The sequence below is a fragment of the Toxotes jaculatrix genome, chromosome 15, assembly GCF_017976425.1.
Source record: "Toxotes jaculatrix isolate fToxJac2 chromosome 15, fToxJac2.pri, whole genome shotgun sequence".
NCBI lineage: Eukaryota > Metazoa > Chordata > Actinopteri > Toxotidae > Toxotes > Toxotes jaculatrix.
In genome coordinates this window covers 11,707,850-11,730,462 of record NC_054408.1, presented here as the reverse complement: position 1 = coordinate 11,730,462, position 22,613 = coordinate 11,707,850, and the positions used below count along the sequence as shown (strand labels likewise).

Below are 22,613 nucleotides of genomic sequence, written 5' to 3'. Positions count from 1 at the left end.
CAGGTGGTAAACGAAGGGCTTAAACCAAATTATTTTTTAAAAAATGGTTGTAAACGGATTATGGAGACGATCATTCAGAGAGTTTCACACTGGGCGAGGTTATTTCCCTAACAGTCGATGTGACTTCTCGAAATGTGGCTAGACTTTACATTATATGTTTCTCATGTGCTGTCTTCAGCCCACAGCTCGGAGGCCAACACGAATAAAGGCCACACTGTTTACAAGGGAGGGGGCCACAAGAAAAGTGCGCACCTCCAGGCCTGCAGTGTACTGCGGCTGAAGTAATACAGGATAATGCAGCTGGCCTCCACTGAATGTTTTGAGTGTGAAGCTTATAATGTTACATTGTTGAGGCTGCATGTGGGAATGAGGGGTTTTTAGGACTGCGGTGAGCATCTATCTGTAGCCTACATGTTGATTTGAAGAATTTGTAGTTTGTGCTTTGATGGACTGCCTTTCGGGCCCTGCAAGAAAAATCTGAACCCAAATCATTCTATAATCGTATTCGTATTATTATTATTCTTATTAGAATTGTGCCCTAGAGGTGTTTCATGAAGCCTGTGGATGAGAGCGTGCATTGCCCCGGGTGCCCTGTGGTGCATTTCAGGCCTTGTACTATATGGGTCAGGCTACAGAGTCACGCTGTCATCCTTCATGTCACAACACCAAAATAAAATCCGGGCTCATGTGCTTTCAAATCAGAGCTCCTGACACTGAAAATGACATGGATAAATAACAGGAATATTGTTTAGATATTTCTGGTATTTTTTCCTGTATAAATATAGAAGACTGCACAAATGGTTAGAATTTAACTTCACCCTCCACCCACCTAATACCAAAATATTTCCTCATGGAGTATTTTTGCTTTGCAGTGTTGGGAGCAAGGGTGGGGCGGAACAACATATTTTGCATATCACGTGACGCGGTATTAACAAATCAACAATTACCTACCCTTTATTCTTCAGGAGTTGCTAAAAGGCTTGCAAGAAGCGTTTGAGGGAAGCTCCATGGAAATGTGTGAGCGGAATCCTTTAAATCCCGGCTATGTTGGTTCTCTGTTGAATTTTGCTCCACCTGAGTCGCTGTATTTCTCCAACTTGCGGGGTAATGGAGCCCACATACCCGGGCTGCACCAGATTCCTTACAATAGGAGAGAGGTGTGCACGCTCCCGTGGACTTCCTCAAGTTCGTGCACGTCCAGACCGGCAGCACCGCCACAGAACCGCGCCTTCGGAGGCTACTGTCCGCCGTTTCTGTCCAACTCGGTGTCTATAAATACTAACTCCTCCAGCGGCCACGTCAAGGCGCATTTGGAGGAGGCGGCTCGATGCTTTCAGGAACCACCAAACCACAAAACAGAGGAGTCTGGGAGACAAGATGAAGTTTACGCCGGGGAGCACGGGCCAGCCAGTGACCGCGGCTACTCAGATTTGCACAGCCGGTCTCACGGTTCTGCGGCTCACATAGATGCGGATTCAGCAGCAGGTCCCCTGAATGTGAACGGCACCAAACAGGAGCATAATCCCCTTCAGCCACCATCGAGTAACACATGCTCCAGGACGACTTTTGAAGGTTAAGTAGCCTATATAATTATTTTATTTTCTCTCTTTCTACAATTAATTATCATATAATTATAGAAGAAACCCAATGATGCCACATCTGTGCTTCTGAGCAGTTACTTTGTCTCATTTTGTGGCAATAACTGTTTTATTTGCTATTACATCATTATAAAAGACGAACTAATTTCCATTAGTGAATATTGTTAAATAAGAGTTACACTAAGAGCTTATAGTTTGAGTCTGATATAACATAATGAGTCCATTAGACTGTCTGACTGTTTTACGGTCAGTTTAGATCCCCTATTGCATCCAGTTAAATGTAATATTAAATGTGCTATAAATGTACTGAGAGGCTACTGTTCATGGTAATATTAGCCATATTCCCCCACTTTTACAGTAGGCCTGCCTTCTTATATTTACTATAATATTATTAAACCATATTTTTGTAAGATATGAGCAGCACTATAAGCAGTGCCACTGGGAGCAGTTATTTCTCTTCGGAGTACATTGGCTACTGTTGCTGAAGTTGGTGTTAATTTAAAGTATAAAACTTGTTTCTACCTCTGCTCTCTCCAGGTGCCCCATGGTGCTCGTCACAAGTGAAAACCAGAAAGAAGAGAAAGCCTTACTCGAAGCCACAGCTGGCTGAACTTGAGAATGAATTTATGATGAATGAATTCATCAACAGACAGAAACGGAAAGAGCTGTCGGACAGACTGGACCTGAGCGACCAGCAAGTCAAAATCTGGTTTCAGAACCGGAGGATGAAGAAGAAACGACTCATGATGCGTGAGCAAGCTTTCTCCGTGTACTGATGACCTTTGGACTTGATCATGACCAGCAGCGCACACAATACTGTTGTGTTGTAGTATGAATGTTGCAGCACATCATGAGGCATTGACTTGTATTTATAAATAAGTGTAAAACGTTTATATTCCAGTCACACAATAGGCTACAGTTTTATCAAGTCACAGCAAGTTCAGTAATATTCATAGTAATTTAAAAAAAAAAATGCAATGCACACTAAGGATACAACAGATTTTACGCAGCTGGTCATCTTTGACTGAGATTCTCCAAATGCGCAGTAGGCCGTGACTCCTGCTGGGCCTTGGCGTGGATTAAAAATAAATCTTTTAGCCTAATTCTTTCTCATCCAACAGAAAAGTTGGGTCTATTTAAACAGGATTATAGTTCTGTATGTTTTTGTGTATTTTGTAAGATGGTCTGTGCGTGTTTTGTAGATCTAACGCAGAAGCAGACAGTCAAGTTCATGTTTATGGACGGGTAAATGAACAAAGGTCAGAATTACAAAAATATATTATAATTGCATGTCTGTTTCCTGATTGCTGTTACTGAGTTAAATGCCCCCAATTTATTGTAAGTCTGTTAAAAGAAGCATCGTTACATGTTGTCCTGTGTGGTTGCGTCCACATTCAAGGTCGGTCTGTGGAGGACACGATTTGCGGCGCATTTAGTGGCAGAATATTTTTTTTGTTTTTACTCCAAATGCCTGTAAAGCGAGTGAGTTTGTGGATGTGAAACGTTCTGGTTGTGTTAGTTAAAGCAACTTTATAACTGTAATGAGTCAAGCTCGGATTTTCATTGTCAGACCTTGTTTTGTGTTGCTACATACAAACGTGATTGTACGGTCACACACACACACAAGATGGCTGCATTGGATTCACTCTTGCTTTGAAAATCTATCTCTTATAACTAAATACATACTTTATTAATGTATTTTTAACTCCTGGTCGGACTTATTTAAAAATAAAATAAAAATGAAAAATCATTCCAGAGAGCATGTTATTGGTAAACATGAAAATGTGAATGAGACCAGCCATCTCTTTACGCACGGACCTGAGGTCTTGTATAGTGGACACAACCTGCGGATTAATACATTTGTAAATAAAGAACATTTTAAACCAACTGTAGACAAGTGTTTGTGCATCATGTGACTTGTTTATATATATATATGTATATTTTATGCGGGACATTGAACAGCGGGTTCAATCTACAGTTTCACTTTTAAATGGTTTAATTCTGGATCATACGGTCAGTCGCTCATTAGTTGGTTATAATATTTATCTTTTGAAATATATAAAAGCTCACAGCAGTCAGCACCTCATCCCACCAAATTTTGCCAATTAAAAAATACAGGTCAAGGGGATTTATTTAGGAAACCTCGATGGCTGTGACTGCGGAGATGGAAGGACCAGCGTATGCGGGTGTTGTTACCTGTCGCTTAAGATAAACTGAATTCTTCTCATTTTATAAATAGATGTGTATATGCATTAATGTATACATTAAAAGAAACTGTGTTACTTTTAATGACAATTTTCTGAGAGACAAGCCCTCTCTCATTTCTACATTACGCGTCCGAGTCTTCATTCAGCTCTCTTTATTTCAGTAGCAAATACTTCAAAAAAACACATTGACTGGATTTTTGTTATCAGATTTTTTTTTTTTTTTGCTTAGATTTGTGTATTTTCTTATATTTTGCCCCTATTTGCCTTTCCACTATTTAGTTTTCCTCCTCAGCGCAGTTGCCTAGTTCCTCCTCACAGTAAATGTATAACACAGCAGCAGCTCTCACCCACAGCCAAGACCTCCACATGCCAGTTGGAGGTTACTGTGGCTGTGACCAAATGGATCTGGTGTAACCCAGAAGTCATATATGCAACTCATAATTTCGCTGTGTTGCACATCACATAAATTTCTAATCGCGGCTTGTGTGCCAATTTAAGCTCATCTGTGCGCATTAGAGGTGATTTTTGGTGACATCTGTGGTATGACCACGTCAAAACTTTTTATATTTACCAACATTTCCACATTGTGGTTGAGAGCTGACAGTTAAGTTAAAGCAATAAAAGATCTGAGCTGCAGCTATTAAAGGATGATCGACCACCATCAGATTAATACACATGAAGCATTACACGAGACTATTGCATCATCATCACGCCATCATCACATCATTACTGCAACTGTTATATTTCTGTAAAACTGCACGTCAGTAACATTACAAACCTATAATTTGCAATGAAACATGAATAGACTGTTCTTCCACTGGTACAGAGCTCAGTTTTCTCCAGATTTGGGGGGCTTTTATTTTGTAGAGCCGTTGGCTAAATTTGTCCTTATTTTGTTAGTCATGTTATTATTATTTTTTTTCTCCCAGTGTATAATTTTATACATAATGTACACTCACAAGCTGCAGGCCGCTTGTTTTCCAGCTCGACGTTTGCCTGTTTTCTCTCAGCTTAAAATCCTCACCACGCACCATCTTTCTCCTGCTATTAGTTTTTATTGCTCAGACTGTTTTGAACCGCTACTCAGAGTTTTCTCTGCTTGCAGTACGCAGCGTTTTCACTCTGTATTTGTTGCTTTATTGCTTTACAACCAAACGCAGCCAGAAAGCGCCATGTACCTCAGGCTCCTTCAGATTGTTGGGGGCGCCAAAACAAAGTTAAGGTCAAGTTAGTAGGCTGTGCATTGCTTCTTCCCGCAATATTACCTCAAAGTTACTCGTTTGTAAGGACATAGAGGGTAGTTTCCATAGAAGTCTGTTTTTCACCAATGTGAACAACTTTGAAGTAGTTTCTTATTTCTATTTGGTGAAATTATAGTATTAAAGTTATTATTACGCACATAAAACTGGCTCAGTAAAACGACATTTTAGGCCTTATCTAAAGCCCAAAACCACTCGCCTGCAGTATAATTTAAAATGTGAAATCATCTGAATTTCAGATTTATTCACTACCGGTTAAAAGTTTCAGCACACTTCTATTTTTCCAGCTGTTGAATTTTGCATAATTCATTTTCTCAGTTTTTTTCTTTCTGGAAGTAAAGCACAGAACAAATAAACAGCAGAAATGTTTAAAAAACAAATCATTGAATTGTATTTTTTTTTAAACTAAATTTAATTAAAAAAAAAAAAAAAAAACATTTTTTGGCTCATCCAGCAGCTGAACACACTCGTTATCTTCTTTCTATAATGTAAATTAACCATTGTTTGGAAAGTTCGTCCCAACGGTGTTGCAGGAGTTCCCACAAATGTGTTGCACTTGTAGTTTGCTTTGCTTTCCTCTTCTGTCCAGTTCATCCAGCTCCATGGGGTGTTTTAGGTCTGGTCTGGAGACTGTGCTGGTCTTCCAGCATGTGAGGCCACCGTCTAGTTCTTTTCTTCTAATGTTTTGGGTCATTGTCTTGTCGTAGGACGAAGCCATGACCAAGCAGCCCGTCTTCCTTTGTTACTTGCCTTTTTCCTCACCATTCTGATAGAAATATACAGAACTACTTCCACTTGCAGTACAGTATTGTCCTACTGATGCATCAGAGGGTGTAGTAACGTAGTCTAGTAACACACTGCCTTTGTGCAGACAGAGGGTTTGTAAGAGATCAACAGAAGTTGGGGCACCTGTAGGAATTGTTTGCATTAACTTACAAGGCTTCATTTACTTTCATTGCTGCAGGAAACTAAGTTTTAAGTGAGCAAAATCCTGTTTTTCTTTCATGAAACTTACATGATTTTCCAGATTTTGGTGACCTAAACTCCTTAACTTCTTCTACCTAACTCCTAAACTTTTTTTTTTTTTTTTTTTTTTTTTTTAATATACCTTGGCCACTTTCCCGCTGACATTTATACCATTTAAGATTATTCATTGAAACAGAATTGCTTAAATTTAATTAAGAACTGGAAAATGGGGGGTGTTCTAAAACCATTGATCGGCGGTGTGTTTACATTATAGAATTTTTCAGTGTTAAAGTGAAAAGAGCAAAACGTATCTAATAAAAAAAAATCTAATAATAATGGCGATGTTTTACAATAAACACACAAACAAAGACAATAAAAGTAAATGAATCAGACAAGTGACCAGCAACAGGTCGCATTAACTTCATCTGTTAGTCTGTTCGAGATTCATCACATTACTTATCATTTCGAAGCAAACGTGACAGGTAATGCTGTATTTTCTTTGCAGTCTCGAGGTTGTGCGTCTGATGGATTCATTTCTCTAGAAATTTCCACTTTCCACCCTTTTTGTAGATAAATACAAAATTTTGTCTTGCATGTAGTTTTGTTAACTGCCCGAGGGCTTTCAGCGTGAAGTGTGGTGAAGGGCTGGAGACAGAGAATCCGACCGCAGCGCTGATTTTACCCCCAATAACAATAAACCCAGTCTCCTTTAAGCCGCTTCCACATTGCGTGTGACCTTCAAGCTTAAAGCAGTGAAGAATCTGCTCCTTCTTTGACCACAGTCTACTAAGCTACAAATTAGAGCTGCATTTCAACCGGAGATGCACAATTTGCATGATAATTCATTGTCCAGTATCAGGCCTGCAAAAACTATGCAGAGCTTGGTTTTCTTTGAATATGTTACCCCCCTTTTTCCACACGTTTGTGAAGATTAAACATAAAAAATATACTCACACATAAAAACATAAATATGTTGGTCGAGGCTTGAAGGTATGAGATGATCCGCTCAGCAGAGTTTACTCTCCGTTTAACCCACAGAGAAGGAGGCCTAAACGCTGCAAGCATGGCTGCTTTCGTGCAATAAAATGATTTGGGTGAAGAGGCTTGTTGGTGGATGCTTGGTGGACATCACCTAGACCACAGACGGTCAGAGCTATAGTTGTTTTGGACTTGGCAATGCCGTGCTCGGTGATTCATGCGTGCAATTGACTTAGCTGATGTTTCTGTGAGATCCAAAATCAACTTTTCTGCGTTTGCAATAGCAGACCGTGCGCTGTTTTATTTGGCTGTTTTCAAACGCGTTCATCTGCGTTGGATATTAAGGTTTAACGAATGAAAAACAAAGCAACAAAAAAAAAAAAATGTTTTAACAGTCAAATTCTCAAACCGTTTTTAAAGCTGAAACACACATGGGCTGATTTGCACGCTCTGCAATAGAATTCATGTTAGAATTTATCATCATGGCGAAGCGGTTTTGTAGTCATGTTATTTCTTTTGTTGAGCCTGAGCTCTTCTTGCGCCACGTCGCATGCTAAGAGGCTTCAATCTGACAATGAATTCAAATTCAAATATTTTTTCCTGCTAGAATTTGTTGTGTGTGTGTGTGTGTGTGTGTGTGTGTGTGTGTGTGTGTGTGTGTGTGTGTGTGTGTGTGTGTGTGTGTGTGTGTGTGTGTGTGTGTGTATTTAACTATCCTCCAACCATCATGGTGCTGGGTGATCGTACGCAATGAACCCTAAAATGTATTTGCATAAAAACTGGACTTAATGAGTCGCCTGTGAATCCCAAACAGTTCCGCAGTCTTGTGGTTGTAGCCGCGCAGCAGCGGCGCAGGCACGGTGGCCTTGGTGCAGTTCTCCTCAGGCTTCTGCACGAAGTGCGGAGGTCAACTTCAATGTTTCCAGCCTAACTGTTGCTACAAACAAACGAGCCTCCTCCAAAGTGCGCAAATTAATGGAGGAACGAGCACGTACGGATGTCATGACATGTCATTACACGATGGAGACGGCGCTGCTGCTGAAAAGCTTTAAATTAAAAATTCCAGCTGTGGTTCACGAATTTCTTTTTTTTTTTTCTTTTTTTTTCTTGAGCTATAGGGCACGAAGGCTGGAGAGGAGTTTCCTCTGCAGCCAGAGAGCCAATGAAGTCTCTTGCATGAGCTCACATGAGTTTCTCCGGACTGTTTTTAATGACTGATATTGATGTATGGTAATTTCTTAGCTGGATCACATGACACAATTACCTCAAGAATCGATCAAGATGTATTGCAGGTCTGCCTACGTTTCCGATTTTTTCTCCCTGGCGGGGTCTCTCCACGCGCCTGTGGTGCTATAGATGGACAAAGTTTAACACAGTCAAGCTGCCAAATTCTTTCCTCTCTTGCAAAGAGGGAAAGGGAAGAAGAGATATGACGGAATACGATGATCGCAGCTGTGCGTCAAATATGTATTTACCGAGCTGTACCTATTACGTTTCGACGCCCGATTTTACATCAGTCTCCTCCTTTTTACCGCAGACTACTTCGTGTCAGATTAATTTCCCCTATTCTCCCAACATAACCCAAGTCCAACCTGTTCGAGAAGTCGCTTTCAGGGATTATGGACTGGACCATCCCAGCAAATGGCACTACAGGGGCAATTACGCGTCTTACTACTCAGCGGACGAGATAATGCATCGGGACTTAATCCAGTCCTCCAGCAGCAGGGCGGATGTGATATTCAAAAACGAGTCCTTGTACGGTCACCATGGAGGGACGAGCTCGCCGTGCAATTTCTTAACCGGTGTCGGCCGAAATGGGGTTCTCCCCCAGGGCTTCGATCAGTTTTTTGACACTCCGAACTCGGACAAGCCCAGCGCGGAGCTCCCCAAACAAAAGACAGACTCTGCTGTTCCCGGAGATGCTGCACATACCAATCAGGCTTTAACCAAACTGGAGCAGCACAAAGCTGACCCGACCGGGAGCGTGGACGAGGACTCATCCTCCAACTGCGGCGACAAGAGCAACCAACAGAGTAAGTATATATAAATATTTTCCTCTTTTTCGTGGGTATGATGTGTTCACTTCAGACAATAGAGAGTCTAGACTGCGCTATGTCCACCACAGAGGCCGTCCAGGGTTATGTGCCGCTTTATAAGCATGCAAAAGCTTTTATATCCCAATAAGGTTTACTTTATGGTTGTAAAGGTATTTACAATGGGAAACAGTCAAGTATCCATAGTTTAAAGGTTGCCTGGTGTCTAGTAACAATACGTGGTTGCTGAAATTGATTTGTATCGATAGAGAATTGAAAGAAATTAGAGATCTTTTTATTAAAGTTTATTTTATTGGATTAAAAGCAAGATTGTGGAGATATAACAACAGCTTTAGGGAATATATGTTATAATGTTATAGTCCATCTCTTAACACCAACACATGCATGAGATTCAGTGCAATATAAGGTTATTTTAAAGCCAGTTCTTCTGTTGTGTGTGTGTGTGTGTGTGTGTGTGTGTGTGTGTGTGTGTGTGTGTGTGTGTGTGTGTGTGTGTGTGTGTGTGTCTATATATAAGTGTGTGTGTGTGTGTGTGTGTGTGTGTGTGTGTGTGTGTGTGTGTGTGTGTGTGTGACAGAGACAGTGAGAGAGGGCCTTTGTGCAGAAATGATTAAATACATGTATCTGTCAACCTGCTAAATGGACTTTTATCAAAATCTCATAATCCAGTATTTTGTCAACAATTTTTCAAGTTTTTTTTTTCCCCCCCATTTGTGCAGGTTCATCAACCAAGTCCAGGAAGAAGAGGTGCCCTTACTCCAAATACCAGATCCGAGAACTTGAACGAGAGTTTTTCTTCAACGTGTACATTAACAAAGAGAAGCGGCTTCAACTCTCCAGGATGTTAAACCTGTCAGACCGACAGGTGAAGATTTGGTTTCAGAATAGAAGAATGAAAGAGAAAAAGCTGAACCGCGACCGCCTACAGTATTTCACTGGGAATCCTTTATTCTGATACCTGACACACACACACACACACACACACACACACACACACACACACACACACACACACACACACACACACACACACACACACACACACACACACACAGGGGTAAAATGTGGAGGTATACACACACATACATATGTTTCAAAGACTGGTCCCCCCTGCATATTCCCTGATCATCCTGTTCAAACAATTTATTTTACAAACATCTGGCATTTAAATAATAAAAAAGGAAAAAAAAAGACGCCATATTTTTGCATACAGTTTTTGCATTTATTTATTTGTCTTCATATATTTTCGCGTTATAGGCCACAGATATTTCAGCAAAGTGCGAGCTGTGCTTTGAAATTATTTATATAAACTATATGTAGCCTTCTTCCTTGTGTATGTACATTTATAAAGACGCATGTGATGTACCTTGTGGTGTGAAATAAAGTAGACACGACAAACATGTTGTCACGAAACCTGTCACATGAACTCAACCAAGTCCTATAAAAAAAGAAAGAAAGAAAGAAAAGAAAAGACATAAGACATGGGGGAAATTTTCTAAAGACTGATCAATGGAGAAGTTTGGCGCTCGCAGGCCTGTATGGCCCCGTTATTTCTCCTTGCTTTCAAACACTAGATTGTTTACTAAACCTTGAACCGTCTAGACAGTATAATAAAAGTAGCTGTAAATGTCTAAATAGGGGGCTATTGGACTTTGGAGTCCCAACCCCCAGACCACAAGAGGTCCGATTCTCTTTTCTGCCTCAAAGTAGTTTCACTTCAGGCTACAAATGCTTGGAGAATTCAAGAGATTTCTCTGAATCATGTCCACATTTAGCTCCTTTTGACATCTTGGGGCGCTCGAAATTTTCTCCAGTGTTAACGGAGGAACAATGGAAGGTATTCTAACAAGGAGCGCCGCTTGAAAGGATAAGTCATTTTTCAAGTTTATCCGCTTGTCTGGTATTTAAATGAGACTTTGACGCCTCTGAATTTGCTGCAAAGGAGAAAGATATTCTAAATATTTCCCTGAAAAAAAATCGCATTGTTCTCTTTAATTAATGCAGGTGATTTTTTTTTTCCTTCGTGCAGCTCTATTGTGAAACCACAGTCTGGCTCTACAGTGAGAGAACTCCTCTGAATACCATGCTTTCTAATTCCTACGCATTCTCATTTATGTAATGAACAGAGTTATAGACTAAATACATGCATCATTCCACACAAGCACTCACTTTATTGATAATTCATGTGATGCCAGTTGATGATTTTCACTTTAGGCCTCTGCAGCAACAATTGCTCTCCTTGTTTCAGCGACCTTTATGAAAACAACGGAGTGGGATTAATGCTTATTTCATTTGTGATGTATTACATCTACAGTAATTTCCCAAAAAGGCTGTTAGAAAACTGAGGTTTCATTAAGCGTTTAATTGGGTTGTCATCAGTGTCCTACAGTGAAATTACGTTACCAACTGTGTGGTGTGTTTCACTTTGATTCTCAGTGTATCCACATGAGGGCAGACTTGCTGCTTTGGCTTCGAGTGGAAACGCAGAGTTCAGCCAAATTTAACATCTACCCTGCATGAAAATCAGTCAGTGGAGGAATAATCCGTTCAGCGCAGCAGGTTTTAATTTAAATTTTTTTTTTTTTTTAATTTTAATTGTAACTGCACCCACTGGTCCTAGTTATGTTAGATATTCATCAGAATTTCATTTGTTAAACATGTCTTTCAAGAAGAAGAAGAAGAGGGGGTGGTGGAGGAATCCCAAAAGCACCTGGTTTTATATTTAACTGTTCAAAAGTCTGTAGTTTCTCTGGAGATCTGAGAACATAAACAGCTAATTGTAACACACATTATTTTTTTTTCCCCTGTCTCATTTTAACTGATATAGATTCTGTGTGGCATCTTACAGGCTGCGGCTACATTTGCAAGTCATGTTCAAGTGTTTTGAAAGGACACGGTAAACAAAGGAAATATATTTCGTCCCCTTTTCTTCTGCGTGTGAACCTGAAAGACTTCGATCTTTACCTGAATGCTGCTCACTCTTACCTGTCTCTATAGGCTCCAGATATCACCGCACTGTGGGGGGATTATTGACATATAAACAGACTTTGTGCTTCTTTTTTTTTTTTTTAATTTAATTAAATTTTGCAGCTAAAATGTAAATGTTATTAAATTGTCGTTTATTTGCGTCTGTAATTTCTGTTGGGTATTTCCCTTTAAAATATACAAAAACAGAATTATTCAGCACGAAGGGGCAGAGGCACTGCTGCAGTTTCAAGCTTTGAGTTTTGAAACTACAAGAATGTCAGTGTCTTTTAAGGAGTACTTTTTATTTTCATATCCTATTTTTTTCTGTGCTTAAAAGATCACTACAGCTCCTGTTGTTGTTGTTATTATTATATAACCCACGGGCCAATTTGTTTTGCCAGTTTTTTTTCGTTCCATTCGGCGAAATATAACCAGTACTCGTGTACATTTTGTGCGTGTATGAATAGCTGATAATACAAGAAGAATAAACTCCCATATTCATTTTAGTGCATCACATGATCTGCAAAATTACTCAATGAGCTCTGAGCAACTGACATACTTAGAAACATGATTATAATACCAAAAACTGCTGTCCGTGTTGTCAGATGTCTCGGTTAAATGTTTTCAGTATATAGATATATTTTTCTTCCTTAAAAAATAACCGAATGTGGCACATTGGGGGAATACATTTTCTAATGCTCTTCCATGAACAAAATGAGGATGTTGAACAGGCCTGTATTTTTTTTTTCTCTGTAAATCCTGTGATGTCGAGATGATTTGCATACGACGCCTGTTTATTTAAAACTCACCGTTAATGTCTTAGAGCCTTGGAAACAACCGGGACGGTGTGTACACATCCTCTCATACACGTCGCGTGACTGTTTGAAATTAGTCGCATAAATACCAAAGAGAGAAGTATTTCAAGCTGCGTTTCCTGTGTTTTGTTTTATTTGTAAAGACCTGTAGAATCATTGCTGTGGCCTCGCTTCTAAGTTTTGGTCGGTTGTTATTTTCAGGCACAAGATGCTTCTTTTTTTCACCCCACCTCAGTTTAACAGGCACAGTCTTTATCGTGCACACATTTGCCTTCCTTGAAGACAAAAACAATGGAGCCCTGAGCAAAAAATAATCCCCAGACCGTGACCACCGACACCTTCAGCTGCCTCTTATTTTCAACTTTGCATTTGAACGTCGAAAAATACACTTGTGACAAAAATGCAAAGAAACCCCGAAATTGTCCTTACTTGATGCAGACAAATAATAGACAAATTTCTATTTGGATTATACGGACTTTATTTCATTAACAGAACAGGCTTTGCAAAACCACAACGTTGACCTTCATGCATACAGACCTTGAAGTGGCTGATTCGTTGAAGCATATGAATGGTTGACTCACGTTTTACCTCCCAGGTTCCTTATTTTAATGCTGACATGTTGCAGGTTTCCTTATTTCGAATGAACTCCACAAAATTCAACATAAATTCTATGACAATAAACACAACAAACAAGCAAACAAACAAAGAAATAAATAAAACTTCAACCCCCGAATTAATTAAATTAAGAGGAGGCGGTAACCCATCTTCACACCGTGCCTTTATCCTTTTGTTTACTATTTAAAGTCAAAGATATTCGAGACAGTAAAATATGTGCAAATACAGTTAATGTGGGCTCTTCAGTTGGTGGGCTTGGCATTATGTGAATTTTTGATATGGATAATAATAAAAAAACAAACAAACATTAGATTCAGTAGAGCTGGTGAAATTCTTTGCAATAGTCTGCAGTTGTCGCCTATGCGCCATGAAGGCAGCATTTTACACACACACACACACACACACACACACACACACACACACACACACACACACACACACACACACACACACACACACACACACACACACACACACACAGATATATACACACATACATACACCTTCAGTCTCTCACACAAAGAGACATATATCCTCTGTGCATTTTGCCTTGGTTGTGAGACCCAAATGAAGCTGTACCGTCTTTTCGTGTTATTCAAATCGCCTTTTAAATGTAACCGCTTCAGTTTTATTGAACAGCCTGTGTAAAGTCCCGCGATGCCCCTGTTGTGTGCACGAGTCTGTAAACCAATTTCAAGTCCGTGTTGTAGGTGTCGCTGTTGACCACGTCTGCATCCGCAGCACGAGTGCGTGCGGGGAGAGGAGGCTGCGTCTCAAGGCCATTTTCAAATCTCATTGGTGGGCTTGTCATGTGGTCGGGAGGCATCCTGACTTACACGGAGATTGTTTTTCCTAGATATGTCAGCTTACAAAGGACATCTCTCGTCTCTAAAGAACTTAACCCCCCAAAATGTCCTTCCCCAGTAGCTCTCCTGCGGCAAACACATTTTTAGTGGACTCTTTAATTGGTGCCTGCAGGACGGACAGCTTTTACTCCAACAGCAACATGTACATGCCGTCCGGCTCAGAAATGGGAACTTACGGAATGCAAACCTGTGGACTCCTGCCGTCTTTCGGCAAAAGAGGGGAGGTCAACCACCAAAATATGGGCATGAATGTCCACTCGTACATACCTCAAATAGATAACTGGACTGATCCGAATAGACCCTGCAGAATAGAGTCTTCCAGTCAGATGACAAACTGTTCATTTTCACAGAGCATTAAGGAAGAGAGTAACTGCTGCATGTACTCCGATAAGAGAGTGCAGAAAGTCGGCCTGACAGAAGCCCCCGCATATTCTAGTGTTATTCCTGAGTCCTGTCCAGTCGATGGTCCCGAGATCCCGGTTCCGGGATATTTCAGACTGAGCCAAACTTATGCGAATGGGAAGCATCAGGAAAACTACTGCCATGAGCAGCCGAGTCCAAACCCAACACTGATGCAGCTCAGCCGGCTCACCCCGAAACCGCAGTCCTCCTCGTCGTCTTCTAATTTTGCACAAGTGGAAAAGAAAAGCGAGGACGTCCAGCGAGACCCCGAGACCTCAAGGACTCCGGTCCCCGCAGAAAGTCCGGATCCTAAGTCCAGCTCGGAGGAGAAAAACTGCTCCATGGAAGCCTCTGTGTCCAGCCCCGAGCTGCAACAGAAGGAAGGGAAAGGTGGGTTGGCTTCAATGAAAGCTTTTATCTTGTGGCGCTGTGCTGAGAAGGCTCCAGCATCATAAAACCAAGTATAAAACACAAACAACCCTAAAGTCGTAATGTTTAATGAGAGTCTTTCTCAGGTTGCAGCGATAGGCAGCAGAGAATGGTTTTACCATGCAGCATGCAGACTCTGTGTCCTCTTCTCCTCAGATATTTAAATTCAAGTTATGCGTATTTTTTCTTTTTAATTTTGTTGTTTGCTTTATATTTAGACAAACTGCAGTGCAACTGTCTTCAGAAACTTAAAAATTCACCTGAAGCTGCACTTGTAATTCTACCATCTATTTGCCATATTTGTGGTATAAAAAAAGCAGTCCCTCTAGGATCCTCAAAAAAAATTTGGTGCATTTTGCAGCTGCAGCTCTAATGTTGTATACTTCAGTCTGTATCTTTAACTAAAGCCTTGCAACGTAACAAAACCATTGTATTCAAAATTCAATTTAGGCTGGATCATTTTAAGAGATTAAAAAAAAGATTACATTAATTACACGTTAATTTATTTAATATTTTATGTAATAGTTTATGGATTTTTTTTTTTTAATCATGTAAAAAGGAATTCCTGGTTTAAGGTTTGATCACTTGGGGTTTCATTTCATTTCTCTTTTATTAGTGGTTGCATGCAAAGCTACTTCCCAGAGGTGAAATCTAAAGCAGCAGGTGAGATTTGGTACAAGCTGATGCAAAACTGCAGCGACGAGCTAAAAACCCTGTGTGTGTCTGATTTAAATCTTCACAGACTGTAAGAGTGACACGCCAACAAGCAACTGGTTGACAGCAAAAAGTGGGAGAAAGAAAAGATGTCCCTACACAAAGCACCAGACCTTGGAGTTGGAGAAGGAGTTTCTGTTCAATATGTATCTGACCCGAGAGCGCCGCCTAGAGATCAGCAGGAGCGTCAACCTGACCGACAGGCAGGTCAAGATCTGGTTTCAGAACCGCAGGATGAAACTGAAGAAAATGAACAGGGAAAACCGCATCCGTGAACTGACCTCAAACCTCACCTTTTCGTGAGCTTGCACGTCTCAGTGGCTTAGCTTATCTTTTTTTTTTATTATTATTTTTTTTCTCTCACATATTCAGTTTGATGCTTTGGTGGCATTGGACGTTTATCTTCAATTTCAACGAAACTGTGACTATATATATATGTGCCAAGTTTTTTTTTAAAGTACTTTGTGTGGCGTCGTGGTGTTTGTTTTTATTTTATCACAGGGTAAACACTTTTTGGTCTTAAATTATTGGAGAAGTAGATCTCTTCCCTCTGCCATGATATAGACATGGATGTTCTATATAGTGTCGGGATGGCGAGCTGTGTGGAAAGATGTTACTTTTATGTTCAGTCATGAAAGCACATTTATTGTCGTGTAGTGCAACATTTGTTTTACAGTAAGTGCAAGCCATTTGCTCAATAGTGAAATGTCTCTCTGGGCCTGTGAAGTGGCGGAGAACAATGTTAATCTGTGAATTCACTGCATGTTTTGTGGCATGTATCTTGCAATAAATAGGTTGTAAAATAATCTTGTTTTCCTTTTGATTGTGTTGCCGAAGCCTCTGGTCCACATTAGTGTCCTTATTTCAGCGATTTGCTGCATCCATGTCGGAATCTGCGCTGTAATTTGCTTTGATGTAGACACTATTTTTTAATAATGGGCGGGGGGGCAAGTAAAATACATTTTTTTTTCTGAACGAGCCTCATGTACTTCAGAGAGACAGAAAAGAAACGGTGTTCCAAAAATGATCCATATGTGTTTCTACTTTCACTGACTGTTTACACTTGCGCGCCAACTTCATGTGACGATGAGCCTAAAGGCTTAAAACATGTTTTGTTTGCGGGCTTTCCAGCAGCCTCAACACATGCGGTTTGTAGATGTTAGGATAAAACATTTAGTCTGTCATTACATGCTTTCAAAGACTCCCCGGCTCCCTGAAGACAAATTGAACATTACAGGCTGATACTTGTGAAATTAGTTGCAAATAAGAGTAATAAAAAGAAACAAAGAAGGAAGATCCAAAAAAAAAAAAGGAGACAACAGAAATGTTCCAGCCGTTCAGTGCCAATCGTCTGTTTCTGTGTGTGAGAAAAAGTGCAAGAGAGACGCGAAGAGGCGGGGGTCATGTAATCAAATAAACATGGTGTTGCTTTTATTTTCAGTCCTGTTTTGGAACTAAACTAATAGTCCATGAGGACCATCAGGCGGGCTCAGTTATGTTCAAGCACAAATTCACAGCCAACAATCAGCTCTTCCTTTCCTCACGAGCGACGCAGGCCTCAGGAGCCACGTCGCATTTCAACTCATCGTACAGGAAAAAAAACGTCGTATTTGAGCGTTATTTGTGCTAAAGTGACATATAGCTGCTAATCCAGTCTGCACACCTAACCTTAATCTCTCCTATCTATCTGGAAATGTTTCTTCTTTTTTTCCTGGACCGAAGGTCAACACATTCTGCATGAAAAAGAAGACAGGAAAAAATATGAAATTCACTTAAATATATATATATATAAACTAATGTGTTTATTACTCTTAAATTCCACCTTTCAGACAGCAATGCATGAGTCTTTTTTTTATTGACGGCATGTATAATCACACGCACCTCATAAAACATTTATTGATACATAAAGACATTATTGCTCTCCTTTGAATGAATACAGTAATTTCACAACCGCCATGTTCCGCTTAACTTTAAAAATTAAACCAACCCAGAAAATATGTTTCCTCGCCTAATATTAACAAAGGATTCACCGCAATGTGAACGGAAACGGTGTCTGTTATTTTACAGCATGTTATTACATCTATTTTACGAGGACTCCGTAAGTCTATAAACCATTTTACTAGCATTGAGGGTATCAGGACGATATAATAAGAGTTTTCTCAAACATCAAGATGCAGAGAATCCGTCTTGGTGAACTGTGAGTGTTGGGGTGGGGTGAGGGGGTAAAGTGTCTTATTCCCTTTTTTGTATTGTTGCAACATCCTGCAGCCTCAAGCTCATGAGAAACAGAAATGAAAAAAAAATACATTTATTTGAGCGATTGTTTTCTCCCTCTAGTCACATCTGACGGGGCTTTTTATTATTTGTGAAATGAAAAGCTAAATTAAGTCTGAAGAAAAAAAAAATAGAAGAGAGCAAGGGCAGGATTGATTTACTCGCTGTATTGGTAAATATGACCACGTGATCCATGTAACCAATCCCTGCAGATGCAGGCCAGCAAAAATACTATGATTGTTCATAGAGAGAAGCTTCCCGTAACAGTGCAACCCATATTATATGAGTAGGAAGAGATCAAAAATGTCTTCCAGTGGTACTCTCAGTAACTGCTATGTGGACTCTATAATGGGGCAGGAGCCGGAGGATGTGTACGGTGCTCGCTTTATTCAGGCTCCACACTCGGTGACCCCGAGGCCGTCAGGTGCTGGGGACAACGCTGATTTTTCCTCTTGCAATTTTGCACCAAAGTCCGCCGTTTTTCCGTCGTCTTGGTCCTCGATTCATCCGCAGGGGATTTATCATCCGTACGTGCACCACCACCACCACCACCAGTCCCATCTGCCCGCCTCGGACGGCAGATATGTAGGCGTCCGCTCCTGGATGGACCCCATCTCCAACCACGTTTCGTTCGCCGGATTTCACTCCAGTAATCGGTCGTATGGGACAAAGCCCGAAGTCTTGCCACCGAAACCCAGAGAGTGCGACACGTTGGAGGCAGAAGCTCGACCGCTCGCCGGCGAATTCGCGTGTGGAGTCTCGGAGTGTCCAGAAAAAGCGACCAAAGAGCACAGTGGAAGTGATCTTTCGAGCCACGGCGAGCCCAAAGAGGAGAAACAACAACAACTTGACCCAAGTAAGTAAACGAAATAGCCAGTCCTGATTTACAACCCTAAGAACTGTATGAGCTGGGTGTGTAAAACTGGAGGTTTTACTAACCTATAAAAGTGTCTCGTACTATACCGCGGCTCGGGAAGGGGAAAAACCCGCCCTACAAAAGGTTATTACAGGGGATCCTAAACTTTTTCATGTCACAGGACACCCAAAATAGATACACGTTGCTCCATTTCGATATGATTTTACCTGAGGGGTAGATTTCGGCCTCCTTTACGTTCTTATTTTCTTGTGCGGACCCATCAGTAAAAAAAAAGGGAAGACATGTAATCGAAACAGTCAACTTTGAGCATTGTTTATCAAAATACAAAAACATTTCTCATTTTGCTTTTGATTCCCTGAAACCACCCCAGCGCCCTTTCACGTCCCCCGAACCCCACTTTGGCAACTCATTTACTGAAATCATTAAAGTTAAATTTCATCAGCATCATCATCACATGTGTCTCCACTTAACATGTGTGTCTTTACCCCTCTTATTTTTTTTTTTCAGACAACCCTGCAGCAAACTGGATCCACGCACGCTCCACGAGAAAGAAGCGATGCCCGTACACAAAATATCAGACTTTAGAGCTGGAGAAGGAGTTCCTCTACAACATGTATTTGACAAGAGATCGACGCTATGAGGTCGCCCGCATTCTCAGTTTAACCGAGAGACAAGTGAAGATCTGGTTCCAGAACAGGAGGATGAAAATGAAGAAGATGAACAGAGAGAGGAGCAGCAAGGAGCAGCTATGAGTTCACCGCTGCTGCCATGACGCACATTTTGATGTTTGTACCAACGAAGCCATCTGAACTAATTACCTTTTATTTTGGTAGGAGCCTCGGTAGCCAGTTTTTATTTTATTTTATTTTATTTTTTTAGATATCCTAAGTAGAAAATATTGAGTGCCAGAATCATAAAGATCGAAGTAGTCTCGCTGAGACTGGAAGCCCACAAACTGGATCCGTCAGACTTTATCCACCTTAAGAAGAAGAAAAAAAAAAAAATCAGAAACTGGGATGTTGATGCAGTTTCTCAGATTTGTTAAGCACTCCCCATCTTTCACCCAGAGCAGGAAACGCACCTATGTGTATTGCTTTTCTAGTTTGTTCAGAATTTGGAGTTGTGTATATAAAACATTTCCACAGCTGAACTGCTTGGACTACTGTCTGTGTCAGAGCACATGCGTGCAGATGTTAGACTTGTTGAGCATAAGGTGCACGCAGTGATACGCCTGTGCGTTGCCTTCTCAAAAACCAAAATGAGTTGATGCCACGTTTGGGGAAAGAAAACTCAGCATTGAATCTTAAACATAACTAAATAGATCAACGTTTTCCTTTAATTAACACATTTAAAAATGTATTTTCCTTGCGTGTTGCTGGTAAATTGTTGGCTATTTTATCTCATTTCCTTAAATCAAAAATGATTCCCTGAGGCCTTGTGTACACAAAGACTGCTTCACTTCAGAACAGTGCCTTGCAGACAGATAATACGACGCAAAACTGAACGCATCTGTTCTAAACAGTACAACTTTAGTTCTTTGCACCCAACAAAATGAATCTCTTCTTAACCCCCAAATTCGCACTGAATGTTAGATTTCACTTTTTTTTTTAAAACGCTGAATTTGAAAGGCAGAAGAACGAGTAGTAAAGTGTTTACGACTGGGAGAGGTGTTGCGGTGGATTTCCAATTTATTGTCCAACTTGTACGAATAATTACTTTAAAGCAGGAAGAAACGCGGTCCAATAAAGCTATAGAAATGGCTAGACGTCTGGCCTAAATGAGTTTATGGGCCTGGCCAGTAATTACACTCTCCTTTGAAACCCCCTTTTCTTGGGCGTTTGCGTCTGTTGCTGACAAACAGAATGTAGACACTTTTCCACAGGGTGTCTGCTCGATGAATTGTTTCAGAGGAAACCACCCCCACCTTTAATGGTCACGTTTATTCATCAACTCCACTTCCCACCGATGGGAAAAAAAAACTTAACTTTGACTTAACTTTGGTGTCCGGTGCAGTCTTTACCTTCTGTTGAATTTCTTTTAGTTTAAGATGTCAAAGCACCAGGCCGAGAGTCTCCAGGTTTACCTCACACGGACTGGATCTGCGAGAACAAACTATTTTTTTTAACGTGAAATAGACCTTGAGGATTGTTTTTGTTCCTTAAACTTGTGCGAATAAATTAGCCATTAGAACCGTTTTTGACAGCGACAGTGGTCAAAAAATAAGTGAATGAATGATTAAAGAACCAAGTAAATAAATAATCCCTGAGAGATATAGTTTTAAAAAGCCAACAATCTGTTTACTTTTAGTGGAGATCTGTTCTTCACTGGAAGAAGTATTGGGAGCGCTAGAGGGCGATATTGTTCTTTTAGTCCCAGTTACAGCAGTTAGTTCACAGCTGGAACATGCAGACAACACATGGACCATACCATTCTGTATGTGTTCATGGAGTCATTCATTCATATATGTGAAAAACAAAACTGTTGTTTAAGGACGTTTTAAAATGCTGTATACTTCTGAATAACCCTTATAAAACAGGCGCTTTTCCGATTGTGATCCACAAAAAACATGGGGGTCAATTTTAAAGCAAAAATAATCAAATTATTTTCCGACATGAATCAAAAGCTGCTGTTATTTGGGGGAAAACAAAACTGCAGTTAAAAAAAATTTTTCACGCTTCTTCAACAACTGAAATCCTTAAACTCACAATGTGTATTTATTAATAGCCTCTTGCAGTTGTTGATGTAGAGATCTGTTTTTTAATGTCGTAATAATTTTCAAACTCCATATTTCAGCAGTGTGTCATACAACAGCAGCCAATTTTATTTTTTTATCCTCACAGAAGCCAGGAGCAGCTTCAGTCTGTCACAATTCACAACAGAAAACAACTTTAAGAAAAGCATTGCTCTAAACCTTTTCTTCAGAGGTCATTTCAGAACCATGTCTTTAAAAGGATTTTTGAATCATATTTTGAAAGGCTTCTCTCGTACGCCCGTGGTAAAGTCTTTATTGATGACAGATTAATATTTCATGTAAGCTCAGTGGTTTTTCTGGAGTTACCGAGACATCATAGCGACTCTGTGCCTCTGTGTTGCCTTTCAATGCTCAAATCTAATCATTGTTGTAGTTGTTGGTCTTGTTGTTTTTGAAACCACTGACATTAAACAAAGCGGAGTTATGCTGAGCACAGAGGTTTCGCTATATTGGGCCTTGGGAAGGAAATAGCCTATATAATTCTTTCCTGTTTCCAGTCTACTCTATTTTGCAAAAAGGAAAAAAAAGCAACTACGCACTGTACAGGAACATTATTGAAACTGTTAAAGCAATTAAATACTACACATTGAATAATAATAAATAAAAGCAGACTTTCTGAATGTTTGTATGACCCCAAAAACTGAGCAACACAAACACTCTTGAGGCCTCTGAAGTCTCCTGATTTCCATCCTCCTGCTGAGGCATTTGATACACATTTATTGTTGCTTATACTTTCAGCTGATAATAAGCGCTTTTCAAACACCGCCTGACTCCTATAAGACACGTTTGATGAAAACACCGCAGCTTAGTCTGCGTTTCTTTCTTCTGCTTGTGCGTTTT

General features: G+C 40.3%; 4 protein-coding genes across 4 annotated transcripts; all 4 read left to right on the top strand.

The window, feature by feature from the left end:
- The first annotated feature begins 1,007 nt into the window (after nucleotides 1–1,007).
- On the top strand, nucleotides 1,008–2,374 carry hoxd12a (homeobox D12a). The gene is made up of 2 exons (XM_041057534.1): nucleotides 1,008–1,572; nucleotides 2,136–2,374. Exons 1-2 carry the CDS (start codon nucleotides 1,008–1,010, stop codon nucleotides 2,372–2,374), a joined length of 804 nt encoding a protein of 267 aa, XP_040913468.1.
- Nucleotides 2,375–8,231: 5,857 nt separating this feature from the next.
- On the top strand, nucleotides 8,232–10,017 carry hoxd11a (homeobox D11a). The gene is given in 3 exon segments (XM_041057425.1): nucleotides 8,232–8,399; nucleotides 8,402–9,041; nucleotides 9,782–10,017. Coding segments are annotated over 3 exon segments (1,044 nt in total).
- A 4,352-nt stretch (nucleotides 10,018–14,369) lies between these two features.
- Nucleotides 14,370–16,173, top strand: hoxd10a (homeobox D10a). Its single transcript, XM_041057454.1, has 2 exons — nucleotides 14,370–15,117; nucleotides 15,899–16,173. The coding sequence occupies exons 1-2, from the start codon at nucleotides 14,370–14,372 to the stop codon at nucleotides 16,171–16,173; spliced, it is 1,023 nt and encodes a 340-aa protein (XP_040913388.1).
- Nucleotides 16,174–17,931: 1,758 nt separating this feature from the next.
- On the top strand, nucleotides 17,932–20,171 carry hoxd9a (homeobox D9a). Its single transcript, XM_041057288.1, has 2 exons — nucleotides 17,932–19,000; nucleotides 19,529–20,171. Exons 1-2 carry the CDS (start codon nucleotides 18,427–18,429, stop codon nucleotides 19,771–19,773), a joined length of 819 nt encoding a protein of 272 aa, XP_040913222.1. The 5' UTR covers nucleotides 17,932–18,426; the 3' UTR covers nucleotides 19,774–20,171.
- The last annotated feature ends 2,442 nt before the right edge of the window (nucleotides 20,172–22,613 follow it).

What these genes read in the sequence shown, in the direction of transcription:
- hoxd12a (XM_041057534.1), top strand. Translation starts at nt 1,008, where the DNA reads ATGGAAATGTGTGAGCGGAATCCTTTAAATCCCGGCTATGTTGGTTCT. An exon ending in CTCCAGGACGACTTTTGAAG is followed by an intron (nt 1,573 to 2,135) that starts GTTAAGTAGCCT and finishes TGCTCTCTCCAG; the next exon opens with GTGCCCCATGGTGCTCGTCA.
- hoxd10a (XM_041057454.1), top strand. Translation starts at nt 14,370, where the DNA reads ATGTCCTTCCCCAGTAGCTCTCCTGCGGCAAACACATTTTTAGTGGAC. An exon ending in GCAACAGAAGGAAGGGAAAG is followed by an intron (nt 15,118 to 15,898) that starts GTGGGTTGGCTT and finishes AAATCTTCACAG; the next exon opens with ACTGTAAGAGTGACACGCCA.
- hoxd9a (XM_041057288.1), top strand. Translation starts at nt 18,427, where the DNA reads ATGAGTAGGAAGAGATCAAAAATGTCTTCCAGTGGTACTCTCAGTAAC. An exon ending in ACAACAACAACTTGACCCAA is followed by an intron (nt 19,001 to 19,528) that starts GTAAGTAAACGA and finishes TTTTTTTTTCAG; the next exon opens with ACAACCCTGCAGCAAACTGG.